This window comes from Oncorhynchus gorbuscha, linkage group LG02, assembly GCF_021184085.1.
Source record: "Oncorhynchus gorbuscha isolate QuinsamMale2020 ecotype Even-year linkage group LG02, OgorEven_v1.0, whole genome shotgun sequence".
In the NCBI taxonomy this organism is placed as follows: Eukaryota; Metazoa; Chordata; class Actinopteri; order Salmoniformes; family Salmonidae; genus Oncorhynchus; species Oncorhynchus gorbuscha.
In genome coordinates, this window is record NC_060174.1 from 96,712,811 (window position 1) to 96,729,584 (window position 16,774).

General features: G+C 41.2%; 1 protein-coding gene across 6 annotated transcripts in view; it reads right to left on the reverse strand.

Moving 5' to 3' along the window:
- The window catches only part of LOC124013748 (rap guanine nucleotide exchange factor 6-like), a 429,435-nt gene that overhangs the window by 356,014 nt on the left and 56,647 nt on the right, over positions 1 to 16,774 (reverse strand). For 4 of the 6 annotated variants that reach the window (XM_046328242.1, XM_046328266.1, XM_046328257.1 and 1 more), the window contains 2 exons: positions 14,380 to 14,511; positions 4,228 to 4,245 (listed from right to left, as the gene is read on the reverse strand). In XM_046328242.1, the coding sequence (XP_046184198.1) occupies positions 4,228 to 4,245; positions 14,380 to 14,511 (150 nt within the window). The remainder of the gene's footprint in view (positions 1 to 4,227; positions 4,246 to 14,379; positions 14,512 to 16,774) is intronic. The other 2 variants (XM_046328248.1, XM_046328279.1) reach the window with 1 other exon arrangement.

Sequence of the window (16,774 nt, forward strand, 5' to 3'; positions counted from 1 at the left end):
ACGTACAACTGGAGGGGTGAGGAGGAGGGGGTGATTTGGGATTCAGCCGGAGAAGAGAGGATGTGGAGGTGAGGGGCAGGGAGAAGAGAGTGAAGAGAGCAGAGATAGAGGGGAGGGGGCCTGGAGGGAATGTGCTGCTTGTGTGTGAAGGTGCAGGAGGAGAGGGTGGGGGGCTGCTACTAGCAAGCATGTCTGGGAACGGTGATGCCTGAGCTCCAGGGTCAAGTCCCTGCCTGGCTTCAGCAAAAAAGCTCAGCTCCATAGCACTAAGTGGGATGAAAACATGAGCCTCCCCTGGAGCTGGGGGAAGGGAGGAGGAGTGAAGAGGGGGGTTCAGCAAGGTTGCCATCCTAGCTATGATGATGTAAACCCTCAAATTAGCTCCAGAGGCAGCAGCAGTGGTACATTCAGCACAGAATGAATGATAACATTTAGTTAGATTAAGTATCGCCTGGACTGTAGCCTGCGCTATATTTTCAGGTCCTTGATCCACTCCCCTGTACAGTACAGGAGTCTATGCCACTTCTCACATGTTTCACAACACATTCTCTCTCCAGGGCTTACACTTGTATATACTGGTAGTCGGCGTGCCTGGCCTGATTAAAGGTTTTGTTAGAGCTACTGTGTTCTTATTGTGGTATATCAGAGCTGTTGATTACAGCTGTGTTAAAAGCCTTGTACTGTTTGTATAATAGTACATCAATGCAGGCTGATATGTTGTGTTAGCCTGGAGTGCTGGGGCTGGGGGGTTAGAGGTGGAGGTTGGTGGGCTGAGAAGGAGGTTCTGAAAGGAGGGGGGGGGGGGCTGGGGGGTTAGAGGTGGAGGTTGGTGGGCTGAGAAGGAGGTTCTGAAAGGAGGGGGGGGTTAGAGGTGGAGGTTGGTGGGCTGAGAAGGAAGTTCTGAAAGATGGGGGGGGGGGGGTAGTTCCAGAAGAACTGAAGTGATAAATCACCCATCAGCCTCAGGGCTCAGTGGAGGAGGAGGAGGAGGACCACCACACAACCAGTCTCTATCCCTCACCCCACAGGCAGTTCAGCTCTGACAGTGGGGCCCATCAAGACCGTCATGGTTAAATGTGCCAATAGGATGCGATGGAATAACAAGAGAAACAGGTTAGTGGATGTATACCACACAACGTGTCACATGGCAGACAAGGACAGAAGTGGGACAAGACAGAGGACATCAAGTTCACCTCTAGAAGATGACGAGGGTCTCCGTGACAACAAGTCATCAACCATCCCTTTACAGCATGAAGTCATCATGAGACATCCCAATATCCTCATGACCTACAGAACCTGGCTGGGGGAGGAGATGTGTAAATTATCTCTGGGATCAGGACAGACAAAGGCCCTCTATGTGGCGCAGACAGCCAGCACTTACGCATCTCTACTGGCTGATCAACTCAGAGTCTGATGATCATGAGACTCAAGTGCACACAGAGGCAATATCAGCTGAGACCTGATGATCAGCCAATAACTGACTAGCTGCAAGCGCTAAAAGCTAACCTCAGCCGCTAGGCTACGTTCTATTAGCCGTGGATGTTTCCACATGTAGATGCTAACTCTAGCTAAGGAGAAGGAGAGGCCCAGCCAGCAGCAGACTTCTTGTAGACTGACAGGAAGTGAAATTTCACAAGCCATTGACTAGCCTAGCGACCTGGTTCTGCTGCCTTCTGTAGCTGGGTGTCGTGCACCAAGACAAAGCAGAGACTTGCAGAAGTGTGATCATCACTCCTAGTCATTCTATTCAGGCCAAGTTGAGACATCCGTGACCCAGTTACCAGACCATGTCTCATAGAAATGTAATGATCCATGGAATAGTCTCTTAGAACGGCCAGGAACGCACTTAGAACATGATTCTGAAGGCCAAGGGAGGTGATATATCCTTCTATGGCGGTGTGTGTGTGCGTGTGCGTGTGCGTGTGCGTGTGTGTAAGCGCGTGTGTGTGCGCGCGTGTCTAGCAGGCAACCGATGCACTAATAAAATGGGGCAACTGAGTCATCATTTCAGCATTCCTATTAAATCCCATTATGCATCATAGTAGAATTCCTCCCAGGTTTCTGCAGGCTGGTCATATTTCAGGAACAATGACAGTCAATGTCAATAGCAGGTCAGTGTAATCAGCAGGTCACACACACACACTAGTGTCTGATATACCCAACACATAATGAGTTGCTTGGACTCACTCTGTGTGCAATAATAGTGTTTAACATGACTTCTGAATCACTTCCATCTCTATACCTCACACCTACAATTATCTGAAGTTCCCCCAGTCGAGCAGAGAATTTCAAAACACAGACTGAACTACAAAAAGGTCAGGGAGGTTTTCCAATGCCACAAAGAAGGTCACCTTATGGTAGATGGGTAAAATTAAAACTTAAAAGCAGACATTAACACTTTGGTGGGTCTATCATTACACCAAGTCACAACAAAGATACAGGAATCTTTCCTTTTATACACATATTTTATTTCACCTTTATTTAACCCTGTAGGCCAGTTGAGAACAAGTTCTCATTTACAACTGCGACCTGGCCAAGATAAAACAAGTCCGACACAAATACATAGTTACACATGGGATAAACAAACATAGTCAATAACACACTAGAAATATCAATGTACAGTGTGTGCAAATGTAGAAGAGTAGAGAGGTAAGGCAATAAATAGGCCATAGAGACAAAATAATTACAAATTGGCATTAACACTGAAGTGATGGATGTGCTGATGATGTGCAAGTAGAGATACTGGGGTGAAAAAGAGCAAGAGGGTAAGTAATAATATGGGGATGAGGTAGTTGAGGTAGTTGCCCGGGGCGGCAGGGTAGCCTAGTGGTTAGAGCGCTAGACTAGTAACCGGAAGGTTGCAAGTTCAAACCCCCGACCCGACAAGGTACAAATCTGTCGTTCTGCCCCTGAACAGGCAGTTAACCCACTGTTCCTAGGCCGTCATTGAAAATAAGAATTTGTTCTTAACTGACTTGCCTGTGTACAGGTAGTGATCGGTAAACTGCTCTGACAGCTGATGCTTAAAGCTAGAGAGGTAGCAATTCGTTCCAGTCATTGGCAGAAGGAAAGGCAGACAAAGGAAATGTTGGCTTTGGGGATGACCAGTGAAATATACCTGCTGGAGCGGATTTTTGGAGGGTTTGTATCATTTGATTTACACAACATGCCTACCACTAAAGAAGCAAATTATATATATTGTTTTTGTGAAACAAGACAAAAAAACAGAAAACTTGAGTGTGCATAACTATTCACCCCACAAAGTCAATACTTGTAGAGCCACTTTTTGCAGCAATTACAGCTGCAAGTCTCTTGGGGTATGTCTCTATAAGCTTGGCACATTCTTCAAGGTAAAACTGCTCCAACTCCATCAAGTTGGATAGGTTCCGCTGGTTTACAGCAATCTTTAAGTCATACCACAGATTCTCAATTGGATTGAGGTCTGGGCTTTGACTAGGCCATTCCAAGACATGTAAATGTTTCCCCTTAAACCACTCGGGTGTTGCTTTAGCAGTATGCTTAAGAGACTTGTCCTGCTGGAAGGTGAACCTCCATCCCAGTCTCAAATCTCTGGAAGACAAACAGGTTTCCCTCAAGAATTTACTTACTTATTTTCCACCATAATTCGCAAATAAATTCATTAAAAATCCTACAATGTGATTTTCTGGATTTTTTTCCCTCATTTTGTCTGTCATAGTTGAAGTGTACATATGATGAAAATTACAGGCCTCTCTCACTGTATATATACTTACTGAGAGAAAGACAGAGAAAGAGTTATAGGTGCAATGGTTGAGTTTTAGTTTCAAAATGATGATACATGTTGATCTACGGTATAGCATGAGAGCACCAAGATGGGACAGTGCCGATGGTCCTTAAATCTCTTTGCTTGGTAATATCACTACTTTCACAACTAGCAAACCTCTTAGATGGACACCTTCTTTGTCTATCTGAAATACTCTAGTAAGGGCTTTAGACCAACTAGAGCTCAAAGCACATTACCCTCAAGTCCTTGGTCTTCTGCTCGTAAATAGCACACAAACTACTTTATGTCCATTTGGCAAGTCCTATCATCACATATTGCAAGTCGAGTATGCAGCCAGATGTATCCAATCACTGACCTTTAAAGAGCACGTGCATACACCAGCATGACTCACACATCCACATACAGAAAGGAAAGGTAACATGCACCGCCACACACTCAGTGAAGAAGTCAAGTTTCCCACATACCTGGTTATCCACATAATCCTGAGGAAGACCACATCAAGCACCAGGAATGGATAGGGGAGGGAAGAAAAGCGAAAGAAAAAAAGAAAAGCGAAAGAAGAAGCGAAAGAAAAGCGAAGAAAGCGAAGAAAAGCGAAAGAAAAGCGAAAGCGAAAGAAAAAGCGAAAAAAAGCGAAGCAAGCGAAAGAAAGAAAAGAAAGCGAGAAAGAAAGCGAAAAAGCGAAAAGCGAAAAAGCGAAAGCGAGCGAAAAGCGAAAAAGCGAAAAGAAAGCGAAAAAAAGCGAAAAAAGCGAAAAGCGAAAAAAGCGAAGAAAAGAGAAAGAAAGCGAAGAAAAGCGAAGAAAGAAAAGCGAAAAAAAGCGGATTAAGCGAAAAAGCGAAAGAAAGAGAAAAGCGAAAGAAAGCGAAAAAGGATGTGCGAAGAAAGAGAAAGCGAAAAGAACAGCGAAAAAAGCGAAGTGAGCGAAGAAAGAAAGAAGATGAAAAAAGCGAAAGAAAGCGAAGAAAGAAGCGAAGAAAGCGAAGGTTGAAAAGCGAAAAAAGCGAAAGAAAGAAAGAAAAGCGAAGCGAAAGCGAAAAAGAAAGCGAAAGAAAAGTTAAAAGCGAAAAGAAAAGCGAAAGTTAATCAGCGAAAAAAAGATTAAGCGAAAGAAAGGAAGAAAGAAGCGAAAAAGTTAAAAAGAAAAGGAAAAGCGAAAGAAGAAGAAGAAAAGAAAGCGAAAAGAAGGTTAGCGAAAAAGAAGAAAGAAAAGCGAAGAAAGTTAAAGCGAAAAAAAAGCGAAAAAGAAAGCGAAAAGCGAGAAAGCGAAGCGAAGAAAAGGTTGAAGCGAAAAAAGAGAAAAAGCGAAAAGCGAAGAAAAAGCGAAAAAGTGAAAAAGCGAAGAAAAAGCGAAAAAGAAAAGCGAAAAAAAGAAATAAAGAAAGCGAAAAAGAAAGAAGCGAAAAGCGAAGAGAAAGTTAAGCGAAGAAAGTTGAAAGCGAAAAGCGAAATTGAAAAAGAAAGCGAAAGAAAGCGAAAAAGAAAGCGAAGAAAAAGCGAAGAAAGAAGGTTAAGCGAAAAAGAGAAAAGCGAAGAAAGCGAAAAAGCGAGAAAGCGAAAAAGCGAAAAAAGCGAAGAAGAAAGCGAAAAAGAAAAGCGAAAGAAAGCGTTAAGCGAAAAAAAAGCGAAAGAAAGAAAAAAAGCGAAAGATTGAAAAGCGAAAAAGAAAGTTAAGCGAAGAGCGAAAAAAGAAAAAGAAAAGTTGAAAGCAAAAGCGAAAAAGTTGAAAGCGAAAAAGAAAAAGCGAAAAAAGCGAAAAAGAAAGAAAAGCGAAAAAAAGCGAAGAAAAGGATTAGCGAAAAAGCGAAGAAAGAAAGAAAGTTGAAAGCGAAAGCGATTGAAAGAAAGAAAGAAAGTTGAAAGCGAAGAAAAAGAAGAAAAAGTTGAGCGAGAAAGAAAGTTGAAAGCGAAGAAAGAAAGCGAAAAAGCGAAAGAAGAGTTGAAAAGCGAAAGTTGTGCGAAGCGAAGAAAAGCGAAAGAACAAAGCGAAAGAAAAAAGTTGCGAAAGTTAAAGTTAGCAAGCGAAAAGAAAGTTAAAGAAGCAAAGCGAAGAAAAAAGAAAGTTAGCGAAGAAGTTAAGCGAGCGAAGAAAGAAAGTCAGCGAGCGAGAAAATGAAGCAAGCGAAAGAAAGCGAAAGTTAAAGAAAGCGAAGCGAAGAAAGTTAAGCAGCGAAAAGAAAGAAAAGCGAAGAAGAAAGTTAAGCGAAAGAAAGAAAGCGAAGTTAATCGAAAGAAAGTTAAGCGAAGAGTTGAAAAGTTGGAAAGCGAAAGAAAGCGAAAGTTAAGCGGCGAAGGAAAGCGAAAAAAAGCGATTAAAGCGAAAAGTTAAGCGAAGAAAAAAGCGAAGAAAAAGTTAAGCGAAAGAAAGAAAAAAGAAAGAAAGAAAGAAGAAAAGCGAGAAGAAAGTTAGCGAAAAAGAAAGGTTAATCGCAAGAAAGCGATTAAGCGAGAGAAAGTTAAAGCAAGAGAAGAAAGCGAGCAAGAAAGCGAGCGAAGAAGAACGGCGAGCAGAGAAGCGCGAGAAGTGGCGAGAGAAGAAGCGAGGAAGAAAGAAGCGGGGGAAAGAACGCGAAAAACGGAAAGGCGAAGGAAACGAAAGAGAAATAGAGAAAGCGAAGAAGCGAAAGAAAGAGAAGCGAAATAAGCGAAAGAGAAAGTGAAAGGGAAAAAAAGCGAAGAGAAAGAAGCGAAAGAAAGAAAAGCGAAAGAAAAAGAAGCGAAAAGAAAGAAAGCGAAAAGTTAAGCGAAAGAGAAGAAAGCGAAAGAAAGCGAAAAAGGACGGGGGGAGAGTGGACGAAAGAAAGCGAGGAAAAAGCGGAGAAAAGCGAACGTTAGCGAAAAAGAAAAAGCGAAAGTTAAAGCGAAAGAAAGCAGAAAAAGCGCGAAAAGAAAAGCGAAGAGCGAAGAAAGAAAGCGAAGTTAAGCGAAGAAAACAAAAGCGAAAGAAAAAGCGAAAGAAAAGCGGAAAGAGCGAAAAGCGAAAAAGAAGGCGAGCGAAAAGAAAGTTAAGCGAAGAAAAGAAAAGCGAAAGCGAAAAGCGAAGAAAGCGAAAGAAAGTTAAGCGAAAGAAAGCGAAAAGAAAAGCGAAAGAAAGCGAAGAAAAGCGAAAAAGCGAAAAAGCGAAAAGAAGCGAAAGAAAAGCGAAAGAAGCGAAAGCGAAAGAAAGAGTTGAAAGAAAAGCGAAAGCGTTAAAGCGAAGAAAGCGAAAGAAAAGCGAAAAAAAGCGAAAAAGAAAGCGAAAAAAAGAAAAGCGTTAAGCGAAAAGCGAAGAAGCGAAAGAAAGCGAAGAAAGGAAAGCGAAAAAGCGAAAAAGAAAGCGAAAGAAAAAGCGAAGCGAAAGCGAAAGAAAGAAAGAAAGCAAAGCGAAAAAGAAAGCGAAAAGAAAGAAAGCGAAAAGAAAAGCGAAAAAGAAAGAAAGCGAAGAAGAAAAAGGAAGAAGAAAGCGAAAGAAAGCGAAGAAAGAAAAGAAGTTGAAGAAAGAAGGAAAGAAAGAGAAGAAAGTTAAGAAGAAAGAAGAAGCGAGAAAGAAGAAGAAAGAAGAAAGCGAAGAAAGAAAGCGAAAGAGTTAAGCGAAAGAAAGAGAAAGCGAAGAAGAAAGTTAGCGAACAAAGAACTTGAAAGCATCCAGCGAAAAGAAAAAGAAGAAAGAAAGCGAAGAAAAGCGAAAGTGTATGTGTGAAAGCGATGTGAAAGCGAAGCGAAAGTTTGTGTTGAAGCGAAGAAACCTTTCAAAGCGAAAGAAAGTTAAAGCGAAAAAAAGACAGCGAAAGCGAGAAGAGAAAAGCGAAGAAGAAAGACGAAAGAAACGAAAGTTAGACCGAGAGAAGTTAAGCGAGAAAGTTAGAAGAAAGTTAAGCGAAAAAGAAAGAAAGCGAAGAAAGAAGTTAGCGAAAGAACAGTTAAGAAAGCGAAAGAAAGTTGAAAGCGAAGAAAGTTAAAGCGAAAAGAAGGTTAAGCGAAAGAAAAGAAGAAAGCGAAAAAAAGCGAAAGAATTTTCGAGCAAAAAGCGAAGAAAAAGAGAAGCGAGCGAAGAAAGGTTGAAAGAAAGAGTTGAAAAGCGAAGAGAAGCGAAAGAGAAAGAAAAAGCGAGAAAGAGTTGCGAAAGCGAGAAAGAAAAAAGAAGCGAAGAAAAAGAGTTGGAAGCGAAAAGAAAAGAGAGAGCGAAAGTTGAAGCGAAAGTTAAGTTAAGCGAAAGTTAAGCGGGAAAGAAAGCGAAGCGAAAGAGGTTGAGAGAAAGCGAAGGTTGAGAAGATAGAAAGTTAGGAAAGAAAAAGAGAAAGCGAAAGAAGGTTAGCGAAAGAGAAGAGGTGAAAGCAGAGAAGAAGCGAAAAAAAAGCGAGCGAAAGATTAAGCGAAAAAGCGAAGCGAAAGAGCGAAGAGAAGTTAAAGCGGCGAAAGAAAGCGAAGAAGAAGAGTTGAGACGACAAAAAGAAGCCGAAAGAAAGCGCTGAAAAAAAGTTAATAAAGAAGAAGGTTAAGCGAAAGTTCAGCGAAGAAAGGATTGGCAAGAAAGGATTAAAGCGAAGAGAAGAAGAGTTAAGCGAAAGGTAAGGTTGAAAGCGAAGCAGGAAAGTTGAAGAAGCGATTGCTCTCTCGAAAGGTTAACCTCCTCTCTTGAAAGCTTCTCTCTCCTAAATGAAGCGAAGTTGGCGAAGAAAGTTAAGCGAAAGTTGAAAGTTAAAGCGAAAGTTAAGCGAAGAGAAGGTTAGCTCTCTCCTCTTCTCTCTCGAAAGAGTTAAGCGTTAAGTTAAGCGAAGGAGAAGGTTAAGCGGTTAGCAGAGGTTAGCGAAGGAAAGTTAAGCGAAGGCTGTTAACGGAAGAAAGCGAAAGTTAAGCGAAGAAAGGATAAGCGAAGAGGGTTAAAGCGAAGAAGCCAGCAGCGAATGCAGTTAGGCGAAGAGGAGTTAAAAGCGAAGAAAGTTGAAAGCGAAGAAAGAAAGTTAAGCGAAAGGGAGTGAGAAAGCGAAAAGGAAAGCGAAGAAAGTTAGCGAAAGAAAAAGCAGCGAAAAGAAAAGCGAAGCGAAAGCGAAAGCGAAAAGCGAAAGAAAGCGAAAGAAAGCGAAAAAAAGCGAAGAAAGCGAAAGAAAGCGAAGAAAGAAAGCGAAAAGCGAAAGAAAAGTTAAAAGCGAAGAAAGTTAAAGCGAAGAAAGAAAGCGAATAGCGAAAAGAAAGCGAAAAAAAAGCGAAAAAAGAAGCGAAAAAAGAAAAAGCGAAAAAGAAGGTTGAAAGCGAAAGAAGAAAGTTAAGCGAAGAAAGGAAAGCGAAAAAGGTGTGAAAGCGAAAGAAAAGCGAAAAGAAGCGAAAAAGAAAGCGAAAGTTAAGCGAAGAAAAGAGAAAGCGAAAAAAAAGCGAAAGAAAGGTTAAGCGAAAAGAAAGCGGCAAAAGCGAAAGAAAGCGAAAAAGAAAGTTAAGCGAAAGAAGCGAAAGAAAGAAAGCGAAAAGCGAAAGCAGCGAAGAAAGAAAGAAAGCGAAAGCGAAAGTTAGCGAAAGTTAAGCGAAGAGTTAAAGCGAAAGGTTAAGCGAAGAAAGTTGAAGAAAGTTAAAGCGAAAGAAAGTTAAGCGAAGCGAAGCGAAAAAGGATTGAAAGCGAAAAGAAAGCGAAAAAAGGAAGAAGCGAAAGAAAGGAGAAAGTTAAAAAAAGAAAGCGAAAGAAGAAAGTTAAGCGAAAAGCGAAAGAAAGCGAAGAAAAGGAAAGCGAAAGAAAGAGGAAAGCGAAAGAGGAGCGAAAGGTTAAAGCGAAGAAAGAAGGAAAGCGAAGAGTTAAGCGAAGAAGAGGTTGCGTGAGCGAGAAGAGGAAGCGAAAGCGAAGAGAGTTAAGCGAAAGAAAGAAGAGCGAAGGAAAGCGAAGAAAGAGAGAAAGCGAAAGCGAAGAAAGCAAAGAAAGAAGAAATGAAAGAAGAGAAAGTTGAGAAGCGAAGAAAGAAAAGCGAAAAGTTAAGCAGAAAAAGAAAGAAAGAAAGCGAAGAAAAAAGAAGCGAAAGCGAAAGAAAGGTTAAGCGAAAAGTTAAAAGCGAAGGAAAAAGCGAAAAGAAAGAAAGAAAAAGCGGAAAAAGCGAAGAAAGTTGAAAGCGAAGAAGAGAGTTAGCGAAGAAGCGAGAAAAGAAAGCGAAAAGGAAAGAAAAGCGAAGAAAAGAGAGTTAAGAGAAAAAAAGGAGAAGAAGAAAGGAAGAAGCGAAAGAAAGTTGAAAGAAAGAGCGAAAGAGGCGAGCGAAAGGCGAAGCGAAAAAGAAAGCGAAAAAAGAGCGAAGAAAGCGAAAAAAGCGAAAAGGAAAGAGAAGAGGGCGAAAAGAAAGTTAGCGAAAGAGAAGCGGTTGAAAGCGAAAAAAAGAAAGAAGGTTAGAAAGCGAAAAGTTGAAAAGCGAAGAAAGAAATGAAAAAGAAAAGAAAAGAAAAAAAGAAAGCGAAAAAAGAAGAGTTAGCGAAAAAGCGAAAGAAGGAAGAAAAGAAGCGAAAGAAAAGAAAAGGAAAGTTAAGCGAAAAAGAAAGTTAAAGAAGAGAAGGATTGAAAGCGAAAAGTTAGGAAAGAAGAAAGTTAAGCGAAGAAAGTTAAGCGAGAGAAAGCGAAAAAGGAAGCGTTAAGAAAGTGAAAGCGAAGGAAAAAAAGCGAAAGAAAGCGAAGAAATTAAAGCGAGTTAAGAAAGAAGATTAAAGCGAAGCGAAAGTTAAGCGAAGAAGAAAGGTTAAGCGAAAAAGGTTGAAGAAAGCGAAAGAAAAAGAAGCGTTGAAAGAAGCGAAAGTTAAGAAAGAAAGAAAGTTTGAGCGAAAGAGAAAGCGAAGCGAAGGATTAAGCGAAGGAAAGTTGATGAGAAAAAGCGAAAGAGGTTAAGCGAAGGTTGAAAAGCGTTAAGAAAGAAAAAGCGAAGAAGCGAAGAAGAAAGCGAAGAAAGTTAAAAGCGAAGAAAAAGGTTTAAGCGAAAAGTTAAGCGAAAAAAAAAGAAAAAAGCGAAGAAGATTGATCGAAGAGAAATGAGAAAGAAGAGTTGAAAGAAAGAGAAAGTTGGAAAGAAAGCGAAAGAAGTTAATGAAAGCGAAGAAGTTGAAGAAAGAAAGAAGAAGCGAAGAAGAAGGAGAAAGCGAAGAAGAATAAGCGAGCGAAGAAGGTTGAAGAGAAAGAGAGAAAGAAATGACGAAGAAAGTTGAAAGAAAGAGAAGAAAGAACAAGAAAAGGAAAGAAAGTTGGAAAGCGAAGAAATGAAGAAGAAAGGGAAAAGAGAAAGAAAAAGAAAGAAAGAAAGAAAAGAGCGAGCGAAAGAAAGTTAAGAAAGAAGAAGCGAAAAAGAAAGGCGGATTGAAAAACAAGAAAGAAAGCGAGAAAGGTTGAAAGCGAAGAAAGCGAGCGCAGTTGCAGCGAAAGAAGCGAAAAAGAAAAGCGAAAAAGAAGCGAAGCAGGTTGAGCGAAGAAAAGAAAGCGAAAAAGCGAAAGCGGCGAAAGCGAAGAGGAAAAGAAAGTTGAAAGCGAAGAGTGAGCGAAAAGAAAGCGAGCGAAAAAGAAGAAGAAAAGAAAGCGAAAGAAGAGAAGAAAGAAAGAAAGAAAGAAAGCGAGAAAGAGAGAGAAGCGAAAGAAAATGAAAGCGAAGAAAAGCGAAGAAGGTTAAGCAGCGAAGAAAAAAGCGAAAAGAAAGAAGCGAAAGAAGCGAAAGTTAAGAAAGAAAGAAAGAAAGAAGCGAAGAGAAAGCGAAAGAAAGAAAGAAAAAAGCGAAGAAAAAGCGAGAAGAAGAAAGTTGAAGCGAAAGACAAGCGAAAAAGAGTTGAAAGAAAAGCGAAGAAAAGGATTGAAAGCGAGAAAGCAAGAAGAAGAAAACGAAAAAGAAGTGAAAGAAGAAAGTTGAAAGAAATGAAAGTTAAGCGAAGAAAGAAATTAAAGAAAGAAAGTTGAAAGAAGAAAAAGCGAAGAAGTTAAGCGAAAAAGTTAAGCGAAAAAGAAGCGAAGAAAGAAAAAGAAAGAAAGAAAGAGGCCAAAGCGAAAGAGGTTGATCAAAAAGCGAAAGCATTAAGAAGAGAGAAAGTTGAAGAGCGAAGAAAGTTAGCGAAGAAAGAAAATGCGAAGAAAGTTAAGAAAGAAGAAATTGAGCGAAAAGAGAGAAGTTAAGCGAAGAAAGGAAGCGAAGAAAGAAAGGCGAAGTTAAGAAAAAGAAAGAGCGAAGAAAGTTAAGAAAGAAAGAAGAAAGATTAAGCGAGAAAGGAGTTAGAGCGAGAAAGAAAGTTAAGAAGAAGAAAGGAGCGAAGAAAGTTAAGAAAGAAAGCGAAAGAAAGAGAGATGGCGGCGAGGAAGAAAGCGAGAAAGAAAGAAAGTTAAGCGAAGAAGAAGGATGAAGCGAAAGAAGAAAGAGCAAGAAGGGCGAAAGAAAGTTAAGAGCGTTAATGGAAAAAGTTAGCGAAAGCGAAGAAAGTTAAGAGCGAAGAAAAGGGATGAAAGAAAGAAGAAAGAAGAAAGGGGGCGAAAGCGAAGAAAGCGAAAGAAGCGAAAGCGAAAGAAGAGAAATGGAAAAGCGAAGAAAGCGAAAGAGGTAAAGAAGAAGAAAAGATTAAGAAGAGATCGAGAAAGTTGAAGAGAAAGAAGGTTAAGAGAAAGAAAGTTAGAAAAGAAGAAAGTTGAAAGCGAGAAAAGAAAAGAAAAGAGGAAGCGAAGAAGAAAGAAGAAGAAAGCGATGAAAGCGAAGAGAAAGAGAGAGCGAAGAAAGAGAGAGGTTGAGAAGAAAGAGAGCAAATCGAAGAAGAGAAAGTTAAGCGAAAGAAAGTTAAGCACCAGAAAGAGAGTTAGCAGCGAAAGTTGAAAAGAAAGGTTGAGCGAAGAGAGAGTTGAAGCGAAAGAAAGTTGGCGAAGAAAAGCAGCGAAAGAGAAGAGAGAGGCGAAAAGTTAGCGAAAGAAAAAAGAGTTAGCGAAAGAAACAGAAGAAGGTGGAAAGAAAGTTAAAGAAGAGAGTTAAAGAAAGTTAAGAAAAAGAAAAGAAAGCAGAAAGAAGTTAAGAGCGAAAGGATTAGCGAAGAAGAGTTAAGCGAAAGAAGTTAAGCGAGGGCGAAAAGAAGAGAAAGAGGGCGAAAGAGCGAAGAAGTTAAGCGAAGAGAGTTAGCGAAAAGAAAGAGTTAAGCGAAGAAGAGAGTTAAGCGAAGAAAAGTTAGCGAAGAGAAAGAGTTAAAGCGAAGAAAGAAAGGGCGAAGAAAGAGATTGAAGCGAGCGAAAGAAAGAAAGAGAGTTAAGCGAAGAAAGAAGCGAGAAGAAAGAAGCGAAGAGTTAAGCGAAAAAGTTAAAGCGAGATTAAGCGAAAAAAAGAAAGCGAAGAAGAAAGTTAAGCGAAAGAAAGTTAAGAGTTAAGCGAAAGCGAAGAAGAGAGAGCGAAAGAGAAAAGAGCGAAAGAAAGTTAAGCGAGAAAGAAAAAGCGAAAGAAGAGCGAAAAGCGAAAATTAAGCAAAGAAGAAAGAAAGCGAAAAGGATGAAAGCGAGAAAGAAGCAGCGAAAGAAGAAAGAGAAAAAAGAAAAGGGGCGAAAAGAGAAGATTGAGCGAGAAGAAAGAGAGAGATAAGAGCGAGGCGAAAGTTAAGAATAGAGAGCGAAAAGGAAAGCGAAGAGAAAGGTTAAGCGAAAGAGACGAGAAGAAAGTTAAGCGAAAGAGAGCGAAAAAGTGAGCGAGGCGAAAGAGAAAGAAAGTTAGCGCGAAAGTTAGCGAAGAAAGCGGAAAAAAGTTAAGCGCAGGAAAGAAAGAAAGCGAAGAGAGCGAAAGCGAAAGAAAAAGCGAAGAAAGCGAAAAAGCGAGAAAGCGAAGCGAAAGAGAGAGCAAGGGCGAAAGAGAAAAGCGAAGAAAGCGAGAGAGAAAAAGCGAAAGCGAAGAAAGCGAAGAAAGCGAAAGAAGCGAAGAAGAGAGAAAGCGAGAAGCGAAAAAGCGAAGAAAGCGAAAGCGAAAAGAAAAGAAAGCGAGGGCGAAGAGAGAGAGAGCGAGGGCGAAAGAGAGAGAGAGAGCGAGAGAGAGAGAGAGAGAGCGAGGGCGAAAGAGAGAGAGATACAAGATGTCATGAGGATCAACAGAGGACATTTACATTTTAGTCATTACATAAAACATAACTCAAGTTAACTTTTGACTGTCCACTGTAAAGGCATGTGTCTGCTTTCGCCCCCCACCCCAAGTGAGCCCTCTGCAGGACATAGAATAGGCTTCATGGCTATGGTAGTTCAGTGTGGAGTAAATGTAGGATACAGGCATGAAATCTACTTATTCTGCAATTTTTCATTCAACTTTCAACACTCAAGATAAACAATCTTGTGACAACTATTTTTGGGGGGGATAAACTAACTAAATTGTAACCAACAAACCAGTAGATATACTTTCACAGAGTAAATCCACTCTCCTTATCCTCCGCTATTTGTATTCCTGGACACGTCGCTAGCTATAAACCAACATCTCAACCACAAAGCTTTTAGACGGTTACCTACCACACAACAAGTACTTCATTTAACACTTTTACAGTCTCACCACGGCTGTCAACACTACACTTACACTAAACAGAGAAAGCTTGGTACAGACACCTCAGACACAGCCGTCTATGACATCTTTCTGGCTGAGCCGAGTAGAAGTCCTTTAACTTCAGGAACATAGTTAGAATACATTAACGTCAGTTCTTACCGTGGGGTCCTGGCCGTCAGTGATCAGTTCCCGCTCTCCCCGGGGGTTGACTTTGCGAAAGCGCCGGCGGGAACGTCTCTGGGATGCCTCCCTCTGCAGTGCCCCCTCCTCACCCTCGCTGGCATTGTCCACCTGAAACACATCACCAAGCTGGGCCTCAGTGCTGGAGGTCCGGGGCTCAGAGCTACCGCTACTATTTGACTGTTCTTGTTTTGAGATCAGAGTCAGCTGCTCAGACTGATCACAGTTCTTTCTGGCTGCTGGTTCTGAGAGCTGATCCTGGCTCTGTTCCTGTTCAGAGTTCTGTTGTTCAGGCTCCTGGTAGAACATCCAGGTCTTCCACAGCACAGAGAGCCTGTGCAAACGGCTCGTCATGGGGACTGCATCCAGGACACGGGCAAGAGAAGAGAGGAGATAGGAGAGGTAGGAGACGGAATGAGGCTCTCTCTCTCAAATGCTGCGACGAGAATAGTTCTAGTAATTCTCAGTCTGCTGTGTCGAGTCAGGAGGCCGTTTCTGCACAACACAGCTCACAGAGAGACCACAGCTTCCTGTAGGAAACCTTCAATATACCAATTTCCTTTGCGAGACAGAACATTTTTGATTGTGGAGAACATTGCATTACTATGCTGTTATTGCTGGAGAATTTGTTTTCTTTTCACGTTACAAAAAAAACAAAAGCTGAGCAAAGTTGCATATTGTGAAGTGAGTTGTGAAACTATTCAGAAACATTAAAACTAGGATAAGTATTAGTGGAAGAATACTTCAACTGTTCAAGACTCATAGGCTTTGAGGATTTAAAAAATAAACAGTACTTTTCTAGATTCACATGCTTACGGAGAGTGTTTTCACCAGAAAAACGATGAGGATAATAAAGGCAGTCTAGTATGAGAGGAGAGGAAGTGTTTTATGAGGGCAGATGGGTTTATCAGTAGAGGAGCTGACGTAACCTAACAGCCCAGGTAAAGTGCTCTGTTTGTAATAAGTACATGGCAAACAAACTATTACCCCTTGTCCAAAACAGCCATTTTTTGGGAGGGTTTTCAGTTAAAACAATACAAATGTAAAATTAAAATCATGTGAATTCATAATGCAGATGTCTACATTGCGCTTCCCGCAGAGTGATTGTTTTATCATTTATGCTGCTAGTGTGCTTGCTTTTCGAGAGTGGTGCGTGAGGCTTGTTGTTGTCATGCAATCACAAGTCATCAAACGGGCTCTAGGCTACAGTCATAGAGCTTCTCTGTGGCAAGTAATTAGGAGACATCAGCTATTCAACGGAAGATGGAATTACAAGGACAGAAATAAAAGTTAAATGAGAAAGACGGGCTACAACACCAAGAGCCAACAGGCAGGCCTCCTCTTATCCTGAATGGGTTTGTTGTTATTTACTGGAGGATTTGGAAGGGGAGGAAGCGCACAGTTCAAGTTATGTAGTCTCCATTACAATAGCTAACAGAAGCTAGCCAGCTTAACTAGAGTCTCTTGGTTTGATACGTCAAGTCAGGTACTATGTAATCAGATTCAATTAGAAATAACTAGTGAGTCCACCAGCACGAGTCTATTTGGTTGCTATCCTTTTCCCCCTCCCTCGTTACTCTGCTTCGAGCCTCTCATTCTCCCTCAGGCGTTACAGCTCCAGGTAATAAACGCCTAGGTTTACCTCCACTGTACTCACATCCTACCATACCATTGTCAGTACATTATGTCTCGAATCTATTCTACCACGCCCAGAAATCTGCGCCTTTAATTATTTTCCCAACGCATTAGACGACCAGTTCTTATAGTCTTTAGCTGTACCCTTATCCTACACCTCCTCTGTTCCTCTGGTGATGTAGAGGTTAACCCAGGCCCTGTAGCCCCCAGTTCCACCCCTATTCGCGAAGGGATATGCTACAATCTAAAATAGATGCCCTCAAACTCACAAATGATCATGGAACCTACCAGGTACAACCAAAAATCCGTAAACACGGTCATCCTCATAGATATCATTATGACCAACCTGCCCTCTAAATACATCTCTGCTGTCAGCGATCACTGTCTCATTGCCTGCATCCGTAATGGGTCCGCGGTCAGACAACCACCACTCATCACTGTCAAACACTCCCTAAAACGCTCCCCTAAATTGTCATTATTACAAATATATATATTTAAAAACTTTTTATTTTTTAAATTGGCCGATGAATCGGTATAGGCGGTTTTTGGTCCTCCAATAATCGGTATCGGTGTTGAAAAATCATAATTGGTCGACCTCTACTCCAGACAAGCTTCAATGCCATACAACTCTCCTTCAGAGGCCTCCAACTGCTCTTAAATGCAAGTAAAACTATATGCATGCTCTTCAACCGTTCGCTGCCCGCACCGGCCCGACCGCCTAGCATCACTACTCTGGAGG